Source organism: Enhydra lutris, unplaced genomic scaffold (genome assembly GCF_002288905.1).
Source record: "Enhydra lutris kenyoni isolate GAN:26980312 unplaced genomic scaffold, ASM228890v2 scaffoldscaffold3, whole genome shotgun sequence".
NCBI classification, from domain to species: domain Eukaryota; kingdom Metazoa; phylum Chordata; class Mammalia; order Carnivora; family Mustelidae; genus Enhydra; species Enhydra lutris.
The window spans coordinates 27,144,335-27,166,985 of NW_019154087.1; the positions used below are offsets into that span (position 1 = coordinate 27,144,335).

Genomic DNA, 22,651 nt, shown 5'->3' on the forward strand with positions numbered 1-22,651 from the left:
CAAATCCTAGTGCCCATACCCCTACCCAAGGTAATAACTTTTATAAGTTTTATGTTATCATTCTAGACCTATAAAATTAACATTCCATATAATTTATATGAAAATACATAAAACAGGGGCACCTGGGTGGCTCAGTAGGTTAAAGCCTCTGCCTTCGGCATCGGGCTTTCTGCTCGGCAGGGAGCCTGCTTCCTCCTCTCTCTCTGCCTGCTTCTCTGCCTACTTGTGATCTCCGTCTGCCAAATAAATAAATAAAATCTTTAAAAAAAAAAAAAGAAAATACATAAAACAGTCCTGTTTTCCAGGGATATATGTACTATATATATATTTATATATATATATATATATATATATCTCATATAAATTGTGTCAAAGAACGTATCACTTTCTTTGCAATTTTCTCAACAGTATTTTTGAGATTATACACATTTAAAAATGTAGTTCATTTAATTGTTGTATAGTGTTACATTATATGATAAGACCAGATTTTATTTACCCTGTTACAACAAGTACATTTTATTTGTCTCATTTTGCACAAATCTCAGTTTTTCTAGAATAGTTACCTAGGTTATGTGCATTTTCAGTTTTGACGGATACTATCAAAATGCCTTCAGCTCATACTAGTTTGCCCCATCACCAGCAGGGTATGAAAATAACTGTTATTCTTTCACATCCTTGCAAATTTTTGATAATGCCGAACTTTTATGATTTCTTTTAATCTGGTGAATGAAAAATGATATCTCATTGTTTTTTTAATGTGCATTTATGTGTTTATTAATGACCTTGAGTATTTTTATGATGAAAAACCTGTATTTAGATTTAGCCAGCTGGACTCAGTTTAGATGATCCCAATTTTGTTGGCAACATCCAAAGCATCATAGTCAGGGGCCAGTAGAACATATGCCTTCTTCTCTCCATCAGGTCCATCAAGGTGTTGACCTTGGCCACATCAATGTCCTAGAGCTTCTTCACAGCCTGTTTGATCTGGTGCTTATTGACCTTAACATCCACAATGAACACAAGCGTGTTGTTGTCTTCTATTTTCTTCATGGCTGACTCAGTAGTCAGGGGGAACCTGATGATGGCGTAGTGATCAAGCTAGTTTCTCCTGGGGGTGCTCTTTGGAGGGTATTTGGGCTGCCTTCGGAGACACAGAGTCTTGGGTCGTTGGAATGTAAGTAATGTGCGGATCTTCTTTTGTGTGTGTGTATGACTGTAGATGCCTTTCAGCACCGCTTTCTTGGCCTTCGAAGCCTTTGCTTTGGCTTTGGCTTTGGGAGGGGCTGAGGCTTCCTTCTTAGCTTTCGGCACCATCTTCGTAAAAGGGATTTCCCGAGTATTTTTATGCTAGCCTCTTTATACCCTTTTTCTATTTTTCTGTTGAGTTATTCTTTTCTTTCTTATTATTTCAATGTTTTGTTATAAATATTGCAAATATCTTGTCCTAATACACCACTAGATATTCAACTTTGCTTATGGTGACTTTCTATCTAAAAAGAGTATATATAGGGGCACCCAGGGGCGCCTGGGTGGCTCAGTGGGTTAAAGCCTCTGCCTTCGGCTCAGGTGTTGGTCCCAGGGTCCTGGAATCGAGCCCCACATCGGGCTCTCTGCTCAACAGGGAGCCTGCTTCCCTTCTTCTCTCTCTGCCTGCCTCTCTGCCTACTTGTGATCTCTGTCAAATAAATAAATAAAATCTTTAAAAAAAAATAAAAAGAGTATTTTATTATTTCCAACATATAGAAGAGCAAATACATAAAACCATTCCTTGATTTTGAAAATCAAAAAGAAAAATGAGGGCATGGGGAAACATAACTGCTTTTGCTGTACCGAAGGGTTTTATTAATGTAATCAAATTTATCAATATTTCTTTTTCTGTTTAATGCCTTTTCATGGGTCATTCAAAAGGTCCTTTTTAACCTATAATCACAAATTTATTTATAATTTATTCACATTACTTTTAAATTAATTTTTTAAAATTCTTTTAAAATAGCTGGAGTTTATTACATATGAGGATCTAGCTACATTCATTTCCACATGAATAGGTAGTTGTCTCAACACCATTTATAGAAAACTTTTTTCTTGTCCCCATTGATTTGAAATGTTGATTTTATCATGTAACAAATCCCATAGATTTGTTTTTATACTTTGTGTTCTATTTTCTTCCAATCTCTTTTGTCTATTTCTGTGTCAGTATTCTAAAGTTTTTGCTATTTTGCCTCTACAAAAACAGTATCCTCTTTTTTACACACACACACACACACACACACCACGTCCACGTCTTCATTATCCATTCATCTGTTGATGGACATCTGGACTGCTTGCACTTCGTTTTGGACATATTTTATTGCTATGTCTTCAAGTTCATTGATCTTTTCTTCTGCAGTGTTCAACCTTCTCTCAGTCCTATCCAGTAAATTTTTTAAAATTCAGATATTGCATTTTTTTGTCATAAGCCATCATACATTTCTTTCCAACTTTATTGAGATATAATTCACATATAACATTTTGTAAGTTTAAGATATACAATGCGTTGAGTTGATACACTTATATATTGCAAAATAATTACCAGCATAACATTAGTTAATGCCTCCATCTTGTCACATAATTACCTTTGTGTGTGTGTGTGTGGTAAGAACATTTAAGACCATCTCCCTTAGCAACTTTCAAGTATATAATACAGTACCATTAACTATAATCACCATGCTTCACATTAGATCTCCGAAACTTATTCATCTTGTAATTGGAAGTTTATACTCTACTGACCGACATTTCCCCATTTCTCCCACCCCCCAGACTCTAGTAACCACCGTTTTACCCTGTTTCCATGAGTTCATCATTTTTAGATTCTACACATAAGTGAGATCATACAATATTTGTCTTTCTCTGTCTATTTTACTTAGCATAATGCCCTCAAGGTCCAACCATGTTGTTGCAAATGGCAGTATTTCTTTCTTTCTCATGGCTGAATATTCCATAGGTGTGTGTGTCTGTGTGTCTGTGTGTGTGTGTGTGTGTGTGTGTATAACACACACACACACACACACACACCCCACAGTTTCTTTATCTACTCAGCCATTGGCAGAAACTTAGGTTGTGTCCATCAGATACTGCCATTTTTTATTTCCTAAAGTTCTCTTGGTTCTTTATTCTGTCTTCCACTTTTTTCTCCATTATGTTCATGTTTTCCTTTAGATTCTTAAGGAACATATTTATATGTAACATATTTATAACAGCTGTATTAACATATTGATTTATCATTTCCCTCATCACTCTCATTTGTGGATCTGTGTTCTATTAACTGATTTTCCCCCCAGTTATAGGTTACATTATCCACCCCTTCATATGTCTAGTGGTGAGATGCTGGATTTTGAAAGTTTTACATGTTGGGTTTTTTTGTTTTTTTTTTCTTTTAAAGATTTATTTATTTATTTGAGAGAGAGAGTGAGAGAGAGGAGGAGATAGGAGAAGGTCAGAAGGAGAAGCAGACTCCCCACGGAGCTGGGAGCCCAATGAGGGACTCAATCCCGGGAATTCAGGATCACGATCTGAGCCAAAGGCAGCGGCTTAACCAACTGAGCCACCCAGGCACCCATGGTGGTTATTTTTCTTTAGAATTACACTTTGTCCCAGAGGGCAGTTTTAAATTATGTGTGAATTTGTTGATGCTTTCAAGTCTCATTTTTAAGATCTTTTGGGGATTATCTAGAGTAGCCTCACTATAGGGCTAATTTAGTTTCCTTCTAAGGTGTGGCCCTTCTGAGTTTCTACTGAATGCCTTATGTACTTGACAAGGTATCTCCACTCTAGTTGGTGGGACCCCAGAGGTTTTCCCAGCCTTGTGTGAGCTCTGGAAATTATTTATCCTACTACTTCAGTGATCTTTCTTTAGGTGTTGTACTTGCCCAGATTTCTGGGGTTTTACTCTATGCCCGTCCTCACTGTTATTCAACCAAAGACACAGAGAGTCCTTCATACAAATTTCTGGAACTTTTGTCTTTCCCGCCCTCAGGTACTCTGCTCTGAAAATTTTAACTGCCTTGGCTTTCCCAGACTCTTTCTCCTCAACTCAGCAAGTTTGTTGGGCTTTGTTTGGTTTTACTCTACCACAGCCTTGAAATTGCTCCCAAGCAGAAAACCTGGCTCAGTTGGTGGTAGAGCATGTGACTCTTGATCTTAGTGTTGTGAGTTTAAGCCCCATGCTGGGCATAGAGATTACTTTTTTAAAAAAGAAAGAAAATTTTTAGAAAGAAAGAAAGAAAGAGAGAAAGAAGGAAGGATGGAGGGAAGAAGGAAGGGGGAAGGGAGGGAGGAGGGGGGGAAGAGAGAAAGAAAGGACGGAAGAAATAAAAGGGAGAGGGAGGAAGGAAGAAAGAAAAAGGAGACGAGAGAAGAGAAGGAAGAAAAGAAAGAGAGCAGGCAAGAAGGAAGGCAGGAAGGGAGGAAGGAAAATGTCCAAAATTATTTTCCTTAAACTTTTTTTTTTTTATTTGCCATTACCCATTTTTATTTATTTATTTTTTTAATTTTATTTTTTATAAACATATAATATCTTTTTATCCCCAGGGGTACAGGTCTGTGAATCGCCAGGTTTACACACTTCACAGCACTCATCATAGCACATACCCTCCCCAATGTCCATAATCTCACCCCCCCCAACCCCCCTCCCCCCATTAACCCTCAGTTTGTTTTGTGAGATTAAGAGTCACTTACGGTTTGTCTCCCTCCCAATCCCATCTTGTTTCATTGACTCTTCTCCTACCCCCTTAACCCCCCATGTTGCATCTCCTCTCCCTCATATCAGGGAGATCATATGATAGTTGTCTTTCTCCGATTGACTTATTTCGCTAAGCATGATACCCTCTAGTTCCATCCACGTCGTCGCAAATGGCAAGATTTCATTTCTTCTGATGGCTGCATAGTATTCCATTGTGTATATATACCACATCTTCTTTATCCATTTGTCTGTTGATGGACATCTAGGTTCTTTCCATAGTTTGGCTATTTGTAGACATTGCTGCTATAAACATTCGGGTGCACGTGCCCCTTCGGATCACTACGTTTGTATCTTTAGGGTAAATACCCAGCAGTGCAATTGCTGGGTCATAGGGTAGTTCTATTTTCAACATTTTGAGGAACCTCCATGCTGTTTTCCAGAGTGGTTGCACCAGCTTGCATTCCCACCAACAGTGTAGGAGGGTTCCCCTTTCTCCGCATCCTCGCCAGCATCTGTCATTTCCTGACTTGTTAATTTTAGCCATTCTGACTGGTGTGAGGTGGTATCTCATTGTGGTTTTGATTTGTATTTCCCTGATGCCGAGTGATATGGAGCACTTTTTCATGTGTCTGTTGGCCATCTGGATGTCTTCTTTGCAGAAATGTCTGTTCATGTCTTCTGCCCATTTCTTGATTGGATTATTTGTTCTTTGGGTGTTGAGTTTGCTAAGTTCTTTATAGATTTTGGACACTAGCCCTTTATCCGATATGTCATCTGCAAATATCTTCTCCCATTCTGTCAGTTGTCTTTTGGTTTTGTTAACTGTTTCCTTTGCTGTGCAAAAGCTTTTGATCTTGATAAAATCCCAATAGTCCATTTTTGCCCTTGCTTTCCTTGCCTTTGGCGATGTTCCTAGGAAGATGTTGCTGCGGCTGAGGTCGAAGAGGTTGCTGCCTGTGTTCTCCTCAAGGATTTTGACGGATTCCTTTCTCACATTGAGGTCCTTCATCCATTTTGAGTCTATCTTCGTGTGTGGTGTAAGGAAATGATCCAATTTCATTTTTCTGCATGTGGCTGTCCAATTTTCCCAACACCATTTGTTGAAGAGGCTGTCTTTTTTCCATTGGATATTCTTTCCTGCTTTGTCGAAGATTAGTTGACCATAGAGTTGAGGGGCTATTTCTGGGCTCTCTATTCTGTTCCATTGATCTATGTGTCTGTTTTTGTGCCAGTACCATGCTGTCTTGATGATGACAGCTTTGTAATAGAGCTTGAAGTCCGGAATTGTGATGCCACCAACTTTGGCTTTCTTTTTCAATATTGCTTTGGCTATTCGAGGTCTTTTCTGGTTCCATATAAATTTTAGGATTATTTGTTCCATTTCTTTGAAAAAAATGGATGGTACTTTGATAGGAATTGCATTAAATGTGTAGATTGCTTTAGGTAGCATAGACATTTTCACCATATTTATTCTTCCAATCCAGGAGCATGGAACATTTTTCCATTTCTTTGTGTCTTCCTCAATTTCTTTCATGAGTACTTTATAGTTTTCTGTGTATAGATTCTTAGTCTCTTTGGTTAGGTTTATTCCTAGGTATCTTATAGTTTTGGGTGCAATTGTAAATGGGATTGACTCCTTAATTTCTCTTTCTTCTGTCTTGTTGTTGGTGTAGAGAAATGCAACTGATTTCTGGGCATTGATTTTATATCCTGACACTTTACTGAATTCCTGTACAAGTTCTAGCAGTTTTGGAGTGGAGTCTTTTGGGTTTTCCACATATAGTATCATATCATCTGCGAAGAGTGATAGTTTGACTTCTTCTTTGCCAATTTGGATGCCTTTAATTTCCTTTTGTTGTCTGATTGCTGAGGCTAGGACTTCTAGTACTATGTTGAATAGCAGTGGTGATAACGGACATCCCTGCCGTGTTCCCGACCTTAGCGGAAAAGCTTTCAGTTTTTCTCCATTGAGAATGATATTTGCGGTGGGTTTTTCATAGATGGCTTTGATAATATTGAGGTAAGTGCCCTCTAGTCCTACACTTTGAAGAGTTTTGATCAGGAAGGGATGCTGTACTTTGTCAAATGCTTTTTCAGCATCTATGGAGAGTATCATATGGTTCTTGTTCTTTCTTTTATTAATGTGTTGTATCACATTGATTGATTTGCGGATGTTGAACCAACCTTGCAGCCCTGGAATAAATCCACTTGGTCGTGGTGAATAATCCTTTTAATGTACTGTTGAATCCTATTGGCTAGTATTTTGGTGAGAATTTTTGCATCTGTGTTCATCAAGGATATTGGCCTGTAGTTCTCTTTTTTGATGGGATCCTTGTCTGGTTTTGGGATCAAGGTGATGCTGGCCTCATAAAATGAGTTTGGAAGTTTTCCTTCCATTTCTATTTTTTGGAACAGTTTCAGGAGAATAAGAATTAGTTCTTCTTTAAATGTTTGGTAGAATTCCCCCGGGAAGCCGTCTGGCCCTGGGCTTTTGTTTGTTTGGAGATTTTTGATGACTGTTTCAATCTCCTTACTGGTTATGGGTCTGTTCAGGCTTTCTATTTCTTCCTGGTTCAGTTGTGGTAGTTTATATGTCTCTAGGAATGCATCCATTTCTTCCAGATTGTCAAATTTGTTGGCGTAGAGTTGCTCATAGTACATTCTTATAATTGTCTGTATTTCTTTGGTGTTCGTTGTGATCTCTCCTCTTTCATTCATGATTTTATTTATTTGGGTCCTTTCTCTTTTCTTTTTGATAAGTCTGGCCAGGGGTTTATCGATGTTATTAATTCTTTCAAAGAACCAGCTCCTCGTTTCGTTGATTTGTTCTATTGTTTTTTTGGTTTCTATTTCATTGATTTCTGCTCTGATCTTTATGATTTCTCTTCTCCTGCTGGGTTTAGGGTTTCTTTCTTGTTCTTTCTCCAGCTCTTTTAGGTGTAGGGTTAGGTTGTGTACCTGAGACCTTTCTTGTTTCTTGAGAAAGGCTTGTACCGCTATATATTTTCCTCTCAGGACTGCCTTTGTCGTGTCCCACAGATTTTGAACCGTTGTGTTTTCATTATCATTTGTTGCCATGAATTTTTTCAACTCTTCTTTAATTTCCTGGTTGACCCATTCATTCTTTAGAAGGATGCTGTTTAGTCTCCATGTATTTGGGTTCTTTCCAAATTTCCTCTTGTGATTGAGTTCTAGCTTCAGAGCATTGTGGTCTGAAAATATGCAGGGAATGATTCCAATCTTTTGATAACGGTTGAGACCTGATTTTTCCTTAAACTTTTAAAAACTGTTCTGTTTTCCTTTATCTCCTTGCTATTGAAAAGGCTGATGTCAATCTAATTGTTATTCTTTTGTAGGTGATCCTCTCTCTGGATGTTTTTAGACTTTTCTTTGATTTTCCTAAATATTACTGTAAATTATTTAAATATGGATTGTTCCATTGTCTGTGTGACCCTTTATTTAGATTTAAGGTCTCTTGTTTTTGTTTTTTTTTTTAAACAACTTTGTCTTTTTTTTTTTTTTAAGATTTTATTTATTTATTTGACAGATGAGATCACAAGTAAGCAGAGAGGCAGGCAGAGAGAGAGGAAGCAGGCTCTCTGCTGAGCAGAGAGCCCGATTCAGGACTCGATCCCAGGACTCTGGGATCATGACCTGAGCGGAAGGCAGAGGCTTTAACCCACTAAGCCACCCAGGTGCCCCAATCTTTTGTTTTTAATTAAGGGAAATTTACTTTCATTATTTTTTTGAGTATACCATCTTCTCTAATTTAATATATTTATCTTTCTGGCACTCATTTTTTTTAAGATTTATTTATTTATTTTAGAGAGAGAGTGATCAAGTAGGGGAAGGGGCAGAGGGAGAGAAAATCCTAAAGTAGACTCCCCACTGAGCATGGGGTCCTGTGCAGCTCAATCCTAGGCCACTGAGATCATGACCTGAGCTGAAAACCTGCCATTTAACCAACTGAGTCACCCAGGCCCCCCTCTGGCACTCTTATCATCTAAATAATGAAACATCTACTGCTATTCTGTTTTTTTTAAGATTTTATTTTTAAGTAATTTCTACACCCAACGTATCCTTCTCAGTCATTTTAATCCTTATCTATCTTGAATTCCACTTTGCCAGATATTAATATTTCTCTTCTTATTTTGTTGTGTGTACCATATTTAGAATGAACTTCTCCATCCTTGAATTGTTAAACTTTTTATTAAAGTATAACTCACAAAGTAGTGTAAAGATATGAATGTACAGTTCCTTGAATGATTAAAAAATGAATATTCATGTAACCATCACCCAGATAGGACCCCAGAAGTGCCCTTATGCTCTCTCCTAATCATTTCTCTCCCTCCTCTCCACAGATAACCACTATACTAACTCCTAACACTATAATTTAGTTTGCATGTAATGAAATCATATAGTATATATAAATGAAATAATATAGTATATATTCTTTTGTGTGTAGCTCTTAAACTCAACATTATATTTGAGATTCACCTATGTTATTGTGTGAACAGAGTTCACCTTCTTTTTCACATAGTATATCATTGTATAAATATACTAGTTTGTGCATTCTATTGTCAGTGGGAATTTGCATTGTTCCTAGTTGGGAGTTGTTATTACCAATGCTCTTACAAACATTCTTGTAAATAACTCTTGGTCCACAGTTTTCTATAGGTATATAACTAGGATTTAAATTTTGGTTCACAGGGTAACTATATGTTTAAAAGTTTGGATTATGTCAAATTATTGTTCAGAATTCCTAATTTACATTTCCACCAGGTAGTATATAAGAGTTCCTGTTATTCCAATTCCTGCCAACACTTGGAATCATCAGTCTTTTTAATTTGAACCACTTATATGCTGTGATATCTCATTGGGATTTTATTTCTATTACCCTGATTTATAATAAAGCTAAAGAGTGCCTGTTATGTTTCTTTCCCATATTTCTAATGGGCTTTTTGTTATTGTTGTTTTTTTCTGATTTATTGGTAGGAGTTCATAACATATTCTGGATATTGGTCCTTTGTTAAATGCGTTGCAAATATATTTTTCCATTTATCAACTACCATTTTCACTCCATTAGTGGCAGAAATTTTTCATTTTTAATGTAGTCCAGTCTTTCATTCTTTTTCTTCATTATTGGTATTTTCTGTTTAAGAAGTCATTCCCTATCCAAAGTCATAAAGATATTCTCTATATTATTTTCTAGCAATTTTACTGTTTAACTTTCACATTTAAATCCATAATCCATAAATCCATAATCTATCTTAAAGAGAGAAAAGGGGAAGCAGGCTCCCTGCTGAGCAGAGAGCCAATGTGGGGCTCGATCCTGACCCGAGCCGAAAGCATAGCCTTAACCCACTGAGCCACCCAGGCACCCCTGACTGGTACACTTCTAATATTGAGTTATTCAACTCAAACCCATGGTGTGCCCCTCCATTTATTTAGGTATTCTCTAATTTTTCTTAATCAAGAGGTTTTTATTTCTTACGTAGAGTTCCTGTGTACATTTAATTAGATTTATTCCTAGGCATCTGATAGTTTTATTACAATTATAAATAGTACTTATATATTATGTTTTTATTATTTGTCACTGGTATTTAGAAATATTATTTAATTATTTTCTAAACTGCTTTTGTCTCCAGCAACCTTGTTGGGCTCATTAATTCAAATTTATCTGTAGGTTGCTTTGGTTTTTCTGCATGTACAGCTATATCATCTATGGATAATGACAGCTCTACTTTCTTTCCAATAAGTATACCATCTATTTTTCTTTCTTTGTGGCACTGATTAGGCCCTTAAATATAATGTTAATTAGAAGTGGTGATAGTAGGCATCTTTGTCTTGACTCTGTATTTGTCAAGTTTTTTGTAGCTGCCCTTAATGAAATTAAGGAAATTTACCTCTATTCTTAGTTTGCTATATTTTCATTAAAGATTGGTGTAGAGGGACACCTGGGTGGCTCAGTCAGTTAAATGTCTGCCTTCAGCTCGGGTCATGGTCTCAGGGTCCTGGGATCGAGCACCACATTGGGCTCTCAGCAGAGAGTTTGCTTCTCCCTCTCCCTCTGCCTGCTGCTCTGCCTTATTTGTGCTATCTCTCTGTCAAATAAATAAATAAAATCTTTTTTTAAAAATGGGTGCAGAATTTATCAAATAATTGTTTTGCTTCTATTGAAAGAGTGTGAACTTTCTCCTTTATTATAGTGAATCATGTTGATTAATTTTCTAATGTAAACCAAACTTTCATTTATGAAATGGATCCAGTTTATTTACCAAACTTATAATTTTCAACTTTCTTTGTACCATTTTGTCTTAGATGTATATCTCACTAACAGAGCTAAAGTTTTAAAATTCAGTCAAAGAGGCTCTTTCTTAACAGGTCCATCCAGCCAATTCCTTGTAGGTCAATTTAGAATTAACCTTGACTTAACCTTATTTCGCTTTTTAAAATATTATAGATTCATGTGAATTTCATTCTTTTTTCACTTTTCCTACCTTTTGTTGAATTAACAGTATTTTCCTTGTTCCACTTTTGTTTATTCCTTTAATATTTAGAAATTACAAATTCATTCTCCTAGTAATTTCCTATAATTTTGGGAAAAACATACTTAAATTTATAACATGTTTTCACTATCCTTCACTCCCTCCTATATTCTCCCACCAGTTGATATAATCTAGAATTTTACTCCAAAATTATTTTTAAGTTTTCTTTACAATGAACACTTCTATAGATTTAGCAATTAATTTCACTGCTCATCATTATATCTTGTGATGATAATCATAATAGTTATAGTAGTAGCATACATTTATATAGTGCTTACCATGTGTCAGGTACTTTGTAAAGTACTTGATAATTAATTTATTTAATCCTCACAAAGACCTATAAAGTTGATACTATTATTATTACCACTTTTTTGCATATAAACAGAGAAAAGAGATATTACATGGTTTTCCTAACATCAGACAACTAAATAAATATATCAAAAATTTTGGCTATGGCTAGAGCCTTTATTCTTAACATCTACATTATGCTGCCTCTGCCCTTGTATTTTTTTTTAAATTCCTTTCTTTTGTACTAAATATTCTTCCTGATAAGTTGATCTTCTAGTTCTTTTAAAACTGATCAGTGAATAAGAAACTGCATCCTTGAGTGTCTGAACATAACTTTGTGACTCAGTATTGAATTTTAGATTCAAAATTCTTTTCCCTCAATATTTTAAAGATATCAGTGTCATCTCTTTGCATTAGTTTTGCCCATGAAGAATCTCTTATCAAACTAATTTTTAATTCCTTTCCTAGGTAGAATAATACAATCTTTTCTCTCTCTCTATCTTTGGAAGCTGGGTTTTCCAAATTTTTCCAATTAAAAATTTCATGCTATACAAAGTATGTTCCTTGGACAGCAACTTTAGTATCACTTAAAAGTTAGAAATGCAGAATCTTGGGCCCCATCCCAGACTTTTTGAAACAGAATCTGCATTTTAATGAGATTCTCGTGTAAATAATTTTTATATTAAAATTTGATTAGAGCAGCCTCAGGTCTTTTTATTTAGTGGAAATTTTCAAACATGTACAATAGTAGAGAGAATAATAACAAAATAACAAGCACCAAATATCCTTAATTTAAAGTTAATAGTCCCTAATGAATCCTAAAGTAAATTACACATAGGATGGCATTTCATCCCTATACCCTAGAGGATGCATTTCTAAAAGGAACAGCATTTTTCTTACTAAATTAACAACAATTCCTTAATATCATTAGGCGAGTCTTTTTAAAATTTGTTCTACTCGGTATCTGGTGTAATGTTTCAATCAGAGGATTGTGTATCTTTTTCCAGGTCTTGATTATATCTTTTACCTCTCTGAGGTAAGAGTTTTCTTCTATTATGTCCTTCGAGGTAATAGTTTTCTTCTATTATGTCCTTCTGTAATTCTCTTCTCCATACCTATTGAGTTTTCCTTATACTTTCTATGTGTTTACCTTTTTTACCTTCTATGTGTTTTACCTTTCAGTGTGTTCAGTACACACTGAAAAATTTTCTCTGCACAGTTTTCTAGCTTATTAAATCACTCTTCAGCTATGTTTATATTTTTTTTAATTTGGGGAATTCATTGTTAATTTCTAGGAACTATCATTAAAATTTTATGGATAGATGTAGTGTACTTTCATGAGTCTGAGGATATTTATAGTTATTCTGAAGTCGTTTTGGTGGCTTTCTTCCTATTGTATCTCTTTTCTCGGTATAAATTCCTTCCCCTTAATGAACATGTACCTTGAAGTGGTAGATTTCCCTAAATATTTTGCAATACTTTTAATTCCCATTAACTTGTGATTACTTTAGCTACTGGCTTTTGTCTTCTCACAGGGAATAGTCCAATCATGTTACCAAGCAAGGTATCTTAGAAGCTCAGGCTGAGATTAAGCTTCTTATGCAAATAATGTATTGCGGGAGGTCTCCATAGAAACCTCTGAGTGAAGGAAGCTAGATACATTCTGGAGAAAAATCAGTGGTTCCCAAACTTTGCTATATATTAAAATCACCTGGGGAGCTTTCGCAAATCCCAACAATCAGAAGAATAATGTCGGCAAGATGGCATAATAGGAAGCCCCAGGCTTTCCTTCTGGCACAATACTGACTTAAAAATATAAGAACCAGATTACCTTTGTGAGAACTCCAGAACCCACTTGAGAAGTTATAGCATCTCATCCAAGTACAAGGCCAAGAGACACATTGGAGCAGTTAGAACAGTTCATTGCATTTACCCACTATACCTCATCCCCTCCCTGCACAGCAAGGTGTAACCAGGAGAAAACTCCCAACTCCTGGCCTCTCTATCAGAAGGGAAAGAAAAAAGCTGGAGCATGTGTCCTACAATTTGGTTTTTTGACCCAAGGGACTGGTTTCTGTCTCACCTGACTCAGAATGCTAGCAGAAAAAAGAGTGGAACACTTTGGATATCTGAGGCCCATTGAGAACAGAAGATCTCAAAGAAATATATGCACATCCATGTTTATTGGAACATTATTTGCAATGGCCAAGAAGTGGAAGCAGCCCACATTGACAGATGAATGGATAAAGAAAATGTGGTATATACATAGAATGGAATATTATTCACCTATAAGAAAGAAAAAAAAGGAAGGAAGGAAGAAAGGGAAAAAAAGAAAGAATCCTGTTATATTCTCCAACATATATGAATCTTGAGGACATTATGCTGGGATAAATAAGCCAGGACAAATACTGTGTGATTCCACTGATATATCTAAAGTGGTCAAAATCATAGTAATAGAAAGTAGAATGTTGCTAGGGTCTTGGGTGAGGGAGAAAGAGGGGTTGTTTGTTGGATATAGAGTTTTAGCTTTGTAAGACAAAAAAGTTCTAGAGATCTGTTATACAACAATGTGAATATAGTTAACACTACTGAACTGTGCACTTAAAAATGGTTAAGAGGGGGCGCCTGGGTGGCTCAGTGGGTTAAAGCCTCTGCTTTCGGCTCGGGTCATGATCCCGGGGTCCTGGGATCGAGCCCCACGTCGGGCTCTCTGCTCAGCAGGGAGCCTGCTTCCTCCTCTCTCTCTGCCTGCCTCTCTGCCTACTTGTGATCTGTCAAATAAAAAATCTTAAAAAAAAAAAAATGGTTAAGAGGATAAATTTTATACTATGTATTCCTTACCACAATTTTTAAAAAATTATTTAAAATCCTAGTATTCAGGTCAAATTCCATTTTAAGTCAGATCAATATGTCTTAGAATGGGAATCAGAACATCAGTATTTTGAAAGGTCTCCAAGTACAAGGTAGTCAGCCTCTAAGATCACTCCAAGCGATCCCTGCTTTCTGATATCTATACCTTTGTGTAATACCTTCTTCTTGAATATGCGCTGGACTTACTGACTTGCTTCTAATGAACAGAATACAGCAGAAATTATAGAATGTCATGAGACATACTATGCCATGAGAAGACCATGGCTTCTATTTTGCATGTTCTCTCTTGCATTTTCTTTGATTACTTATCTTGGGAGAAGCCAGCTGCCATATTATGAGTAGCCCCGTTGAGAAACCCCCAGAGCAAAATACTGAAAGCCTGCCAACAGTCATGTGAGTAAAGCAGATCTTCTACCACTTGTGAGAGACCTTGATTCAGAGGCATACAGCTAAGTCACACCCAGATTCCTGACCCACAAAAATTGTGTGATAATAAGTGCGTGTTGTTTTAAGCTACAAAATTTGGGAATAATTTGTTAAGCATCTACGGATAAATAATATACGAGGTGATTCCAACGTGCCGTAAAGATCAGAAACAATCGAACTAGACAAATAAGTATTTTTAGAGAATTCTAGGCTCTTCTTGAGTCCACAGGGAAATTTTGAGAGAAAACTATAACAGACCGTACAGCCAGAGAAGCAAAGGTACTAAACTATCAGACCCTCTATATCAGTCAGTAATTCACAGGAGCTGTCTGGAAGAAGGAGGAGTAGGAGGAAAATCTCCTTAGCAACCTCAAGTAAGCTCTTCTCAGCAGGGTAATATTGCTAGAAAGCTGCAGGTGTCAGAGGTTAGCAGCCAACAAGCGGGGGATATGTGCACTGGCCTGCTAAATGTGTTCTGGTTTGGCACCAAGAACATCTCTACACAAGGTATATACTTCAACCTTATATAAAGTGAATGTGGAAGAGATGAGGTAAGGTACTGAATGAGATACACCAACAAAGGACATCCTGAGTGGGAATGTCCTCATTCCTCATGGTTGTCATCATCCATCCCAGGAATTTTCTCAGTTGTCTTTGCAACTTTGGTGCCTACACTCATTGTTCCTTCTTTGGGACAGATATCTGTTTCTTACTGACTTGTTCAAGAGTTAGAAATGGGGTGGAGAGTACATTTGTCTGGCCATTCTTACAGTGGTACTCCAAATAGTCACCCGTTGGATTTCCTCAGATTTCTTCTGCTCACAGCATCTGCCATTTCTGTATTTGGAGCATTTTTAGAAGTATACCATATTTTTTGTAGCAACGTTTACTCACACACACTTGATTTATGATTTCCTTCTTCAATCTTAAACTCTTATCTTCCTGGGATATACTTGGTTTCTTATCCATTGAGGTGTCTCCTTTTTTTTTTTCTAGTTAGGTTATGGGTTTTCATATTATTTTTATATCTTCATCTCAAAGGATTTAGGGATGAAGGGAGAGGCAGTTTGTGCCCAAACCAAGATCTTGAATGAAATCTCTATAAACTTTTAGCCAGCAGTAAAAAATGTGTGGAAAATTTTACCACCATTAAATGACATTGACTCAGCATTTTTACTTTTGAAGTTATAGTAAATCTGTAAAGGTTAATGTATTTGTTGTAAAGTTTAATATAAAACACTACTTTGCTGAAAGAATGTTTTAAAATTGGTTTTCAAAATCTTTCTCGTAGTTTTGTGGTAGGTGCTGTCTCTCCTGCTGTGGTTGTCCCTTCCATGCTCCTTTTGCAAGAAAATGGATATGGCATTAAGAAAGGCATCCCAACCTTACTAATGGCTGCTAGCAGTTTAGATGACATCATAGCAATTACTGGATTCAATACATGCTTGAGCATCGTCTTCTCCTCAGGTAAACAAAAAACAGCAACTGCCATCTTATTCACAGCTTTTTCTGGTTCTTTTTCTTTCTTTCTTTCTTTCTTAAAAGATTTTATTTATTTGACAGAGAGAGATCACAAGTAGGCAGAGAGGCAAGCAGAGAGAGAGAGAGAGAGAGGAGGAAGCAGGCTCCCTGCCTAGCAGAGAGCCCGATGCAGGACTTGATACCAGGACCCTGAGATCAGGTTTTTCTGGTTCTTTAAACAAGGTTTCTGGCTTTGCTTCTTTATTAACAGTTATTTTTACATGTAACATCTTTTTATTCTTCACAAAAAGCTCATTCTAGAGCAGAGAAGAGAAAGTGGATTAAGAAACCACTATTTAACACACATTATTTTATTTTCATAACCATATATTGTAATTTAAAAATCTGATAACCCATATTATTACCTATTTGTTCATGTTTCTTTGGAAGTTTATTACAGTGTTCAATAGAAAATTTTAAGTAGCAATATTACTAGTACTGCTATTTGATATATATTTCTAAAATATGCCTTTTTGGCCATCATTATAAATAACTGATTGCTCTATTACTAAGACAACCTAAATACATAGAGTATGGACAACTGTGTGCCTTTTTTGGCAGTGGTGGGACAAGCTCAGCAGCAATTCTGAATCCCAAGATAATATTTGGTCTTGGATGTCCCAAGAAATTGTGAAAGTAAATGTTTCCAAGTTTTTTAATGCTTTAATTATCTGCAATGTTTGAAATTCTGTCTTCTGTATTATTGAAGCACCAAAATATTTCTCAAGTTGAAAAGTAATATGTCTAGTTTCTCTTAAGATCAAAAGACATAAATAAAAAGGAAAAAAAGGAAAAGATAAAAATAAGCCCGGCAACATACCCTCAGGAATAATAACTGACTCTTTTTTTTTTTTTAAGATTTTATTTATTTATTTGACAGACAGAGATCACAAGTAGGCAGAGAGGCAGGCAGAGAGAGAGGAGGAAGCAGGCTCCCTGCCAAGCAGAGAGCCTGATGTGGGGCTCGATCCCAGGACCCTGGGATCATGACCTGAGCCGAAGGCAGAGGCTTTAAAACCACTGAGCCACCCAGGCACCCCTAATAACTGACTCTTGATATAAATCCAGATTTCTTCTTCTCCCTCTCTCTTCTCACCCCTCCCCCAGCCATTCTTTCTGACTTCCTCCCAATATTCTTATAAAATTGTAAGAATTGATCATACTTTCTCATAACCTGAGTTGTTTTGTACTTAATTGTATATCACCAACATGTTTCTCTTCAGTAAATATATTTCCATGACATTTTTAATGGTTATGTAACATGTTGAAAATTGAAATTGACTCCAATATTCACCATTAAAAGAATGCTTGGTTGAACGTCTTATGGCTAAATAGTTTTACCTAACCTTAATATTTTCATAGTCTCAAAGTGGAATTGTTGAGATAAAAATATAAAAGTTATAAGGTTTTTATGGGGTGGCAGGGTAATGGACATTGGGGAGGGTATGTGCTATGGTGAGTGCTGTGAATGTGTAAGACTGATGAATCACAGAATGAATTGATTGAATTCACTGATGAATCATATACATTAAAATATACATTATATGTTAATTTTTAAAAATAAAAAATTCTTTCCACACCACAGAGTAATGATACATTGTCTTAAGTCAAGTGACCATATATATGTACATGTATTTCTGGACTCCATAATTTGTTCATTTGGTCTAGTTGTTTATCCTTGCAAGGAGTAACACAGCCTTTTGGTTACTACAGTTTTATAGTAAGTGTTGATCTCTTTAGTAGTGTGAGATAATCTTTTAATATAGATATATTTTATCTGTATATAGATAATTTTTGTTATCTATAGTAGTTGTGCATTTCCTAGCTTTGTTATTATTCTTTAAGATTGTCTTGACACTTCTTTGTATTTCTAAGTCCATTTTAGAATCACTTGCCACCAGCAAAATCCACCAGCAAAAATAATACTAGAATTTTTATTGGAATTGTATACAATTTGTAGAGAGAATTTGGAAACTATTTACATCTTTACAATTTTGATTCTTCTTATCTAAGAACATGGCATTTTTTGGGAACTTCTTAAATTTCTTTGAATAATATTTTGCAGATTACTGTGCAGAGAACTTTCACTTCTTTCACTAAACTCATTGATTTCTATTTGGTCTTTCTATGCTATTGTACATGGTGTCATTTTAATTTCTTCCCGTTTGTTGATTGCCGATATATATAAAAAATGATTGGTCTTCATATATTAACCCTAACCCTGTGACCTTACTAAACTTACTTCTATGTTTTAAGAGCTTGTGGGTTTTCTTACATTGTATATGTACATAATTATGACATTAATAAAGACATTTTTTTTTTAATATTTTATTTATTTATTTATTTGTCCAAGAGAGAGAGAGCACAAGTAAGCAGAGCGGCAGGCAGAGGCAAAGAGAGAAATAGGCTCCCTGCTGAGCAAGGAGCCCGATGTTGGACTTGATCCCAGGACCCTGGGATCATGACCTGAGTCAAAGGCAGTGGCTTAACCAACTGAGCCACCCAGGTGTCCCAAGACATTTTTTTTAAAAAGTTTTAAGTTTTTCGAGATATATTATCACAATGTTATGGCCTACCAGGGTGTAAAAACTTGCCAGTTTCTCTTCACCTTCTTCAAAACTCAGTATCACTAGTCTCTTATATCTTTGTTAATTTGATAGGTGAAAGGTGAGGCCTCTTTAAATAAAGTACTTTGAATACTAGTAATATTTTTAAATGTTCACATTTATTGACTATTGGCATCCTGGAATGTTTTATAAATTGTTTTTCTTGAAATCTTTTGCTTATCTTATAGGCATTGTTCATCTTTTGTTCTTTTTGTCAAGATTCAGCATAAAATTAGGAATGATAATCTTCTGTTTTATGTCCTATAGTTTTCCACATTTATAATTTTTCTTTTAACTTTATCTTTTTTTGCAATTCAGATTTTTCAAATTTTTAATCTGACAATCTTTTCCTTCATGACTAGTATCAATAATTCTTTTTAAAAATATTTTTATGTTCCTCTTCCATTGTGTCAACAACTGTGCCAAACACTGAGGGTAAACAGTGATCTACAATACTAGCTTTTATAATCGCTTGGTGCTTGCTCCAAGTTCCATAGCTATTTCCACTCATCTCATAGTCACCCCACAGTATGATATTCATTTTACAGAATAGGAAACTAAGGAACAGGGGTTAAATAACTTGCTAAAAGTCACAGATCCAAAAAGTAGGGAAGCCAAAATGCAATCTGGCAATCTGACCCTAGACCCACATTTATAAATGCTATTCTACACTAGTTACCCAGCAGAGAAGAACATATGGCTCATGTTCTCAAGGAATTTGTGTTAAACAAATAATTACAAAATGTGATGAATAGTACATAGTGTAGGGTACTATGGAACATGCTACAGAAGATCAAACCTAATTTGTGGAAGACAGAAAAAGTAAAAAACCGAAAGCAGCTACATGCTTAGATAATCCTCTTGACTCGTGACTATGTATGCTTCACTTAAAATGTTAAGGACTTTGGGGGCACTTGAATGGCTCAGGCAGTTAAGGGTCTGCATTTGACTCAGGTCATGATCCCAGGGTTCTGTTCACTACTCAGCAGAGAGAGTCTGCTTCTCCTCTGCCCCTACCCCTTCTCATGCTCTCTCTCTCTCAAATAAATATTTTTTTCTCTCAAATAAATTTTTTTAAATGTTAAGAACTTTTAAGGTTTTATTTTTTTACATAGATCTTCAGTACATCTATATTTTGGAATATGGTAGATACAGAGACCTAATCCTATCTTCTGGATCAGTTGGCCTTTTTATCATTGTATGATGTCCTTCTTTATCTCTTATGACTTATTTGTATTTGACTTAAATTCTATGTTGCCTGATTTAAGTGTGACCACCCTGCTGCCTTTTGGTGATCATTTGCATGGACTCTCTTTTTCCATCCATAGTTATAAAAATTTGAAGTGATAATTTACTTTCACTCACATATAAAAATTCTAATCCTTTACATCTCGCCTCTTTCCTTTGTTATCCAGGTCACAAATTATTTCTTTTTATGTTGTCTATCTATTAATACAGTCATTTTTAGAAATGAAATCTTGCCATTTGCAACAACATGGATGGCACTAGAGGGTATTATGCTTAGCGAAATAAGTCAATCGGAGAAAGACAACTATCATATGATCTCCCTGATATGAGAAAGTGGAGACGCAACGTGGGGAGTCTGGGGATCTCCCTGATATGAGGAAATGGAGATGCAACGTGGGGGGTTTAGGAAAAGAATAAATGAAACAAGATGGGATCTGGAGGGAGACAAACCATAAGAGACTCTTAATCTCACAAAACAAACTGAGGGTTGCGGGGGGTGGGTAGGAATAGGGTGGTGGGGTTATGGACATTCGGGAGGGTATGTGCTGTGGTGAGTGCTGTGAAGTGTGTAAACCTGGAGATTCACAGACCTGTACCCCTGGGGCTAATAATACATTATATGTTTATAAAAAAATTTAAAAATTTTTTTAAAATACTGTCTTTTTTTTTTTTTAAGATTTTATTTATTTTTCAGAGAGAGAGAGCACAAGGCAGGTTGAGGGAAAGGGAAACTCCCTGTTGAGCAAGGAGCCCAATGTGGACTCCATCCCAGGATGCTGGGATCTTAATCTGAGCCGAAGGCAGACGCTTAACAAACTGAGCCACCCAGGCATCTCTATTAATACAATCTTATAGTTATTTTTATGTCTCTAGCTTAAATTCTGTAACAGAATTGAAAGTGATTTACTCACCACCATTACAGTATTACAGGATTCTGAATTCATCTATGTATTTACATTTACCAAAGATTTATATTTGTGTGCTTTTGTGTTGCTAACATCTTTTTACTTCTACTTGAAGGATATCCTTTAACGTTTCTCGTAAGGCAGGTGCAGTGGTAATGAACTCCTTCATTTTTTGTTTATCTGAGTCTTAATTTTTCCTTCACTTTGAAAGATAATCTTGTAGGATAGTATTCTTCCTTTGACAGTTATTTTCCTTTCAACACTTTGAATTACCATCACACCACCTTCTGGTCTGTAAGGTTTCTGCTCTGAAATCCTCTGGTAATTTTATAGAAGCTTCCTTGTACATGATGTGTCATTTTTATCTTGCTGCAACTTCTTAATTAGTTTGTGGAGTTCTTTTAAGGCTTTTGGACTGTATCTATTGTTGTTAAGTTAATGCCTCTTTGGGGGATCAAGGTTCTGGGGCTTCCCATTCTACCATCTTGCTATTGTCATCCTGCATTTCTGTTATTTTTTCATGGAAAAACATTTCTAAAATATATATATTTGCACACCTCATTGAGCTAAAATACCCATAGCATAACAATTTTTCAGTGTGACGTAGGATTTTTAAAATTTTTTTTACTCGGAACTACAGATACAGGTACATAAAAATATGTTGGAAACTCAATTGACTGCTGACTCAAATATTCCTAGGGTTGACCCTGTAGTAAATCTTTTTTTTTTCTGTTGTTGTTAGATTTTTCTTTGTATGTTTAAGTCATTTGTTCTTTGTCATAACAGGATATCAGAGAAGGAAATATTACCAGACATGTGCAAGGTGCCAGAGGTGCTCCTTTGTCCAGTGTCTGTCCATTCTTCCACCTCAGTGGGTCTTTAAAGTTGTATTTATAAGGGAGCACACTGTGGCTTGTTATTTCCTTGTTTCCTGGCCTACATTTTCAATGAACATTTCTAACTTGTGTGTATTTATTAAATTATTTGAGGGTACATAATGTATCAAATAGATCTTTATGTTTTCAAGCACATGAATATTAAAGGCCCATTTTTGTATATGTGTTCTAGAAGATATATGCTTTTCTCTATGAACCACCTAGACTTGATCTTCTGATATGTTAGGTATGTGAAAATATTACTCTGTGAGATGTTTCCCTTATTGTGTGCCCTTACAGGTACTATACTTAATAATGTCCTTGCCTCTTTTCGGGATGTACTTATTGGCATGCTGGCAGGAGCTGTTTTGGGAATTTTTGTTCAGTATTTTCCGAGTGGAGATCAGGTAAATGAAAAGTTAATCTATTTTTTAGAAGTATAGTATTAGACATTTCTTTCAAAAATTTGAATTTCTGGAGGATCCATGAGCTTTTAAATATAATATTTAATTCTCTTTCCCCAAAATAGCCCCTAATGCTACTCTCTGCTTAAAATGGAGCACATTTGTGATTGATACAGGTCAACGGCCTTGATTGAAGTCTCTGCTTCCTGATTCAACAAATAAGAGTATCGGAAAATGTACTT

The 22,651-nt window shown here is 35.9% G+C and overlaps 1 protein-coding gene across 1 annotated transcript in view; it reads left to right on the top strand.

Annotated features, from left to right (window-relative positions):
- The window catches only part of LOC111156255 (solute carrier family 9 member B1), a 47,199-nt gene that overhangs the window by 16,991 nt on the left and 7,557 nt on the right, over positions 1-22,651 (top strand). Inside the window, exons 6-7 of the mRNA XM_022517021.1 lie at positions 16,142-16,317; positions 22,306-22,412. Of these exons, the coding sequence (XP_022372729.1) occupies positions 16,142-16,317; positions 22,306-22,412 (283 nt within the window). The remainder of the gene's footprint in view (positions 1-16,141; positions 16,318-22,305; positions 22,413-22,651) is intronic.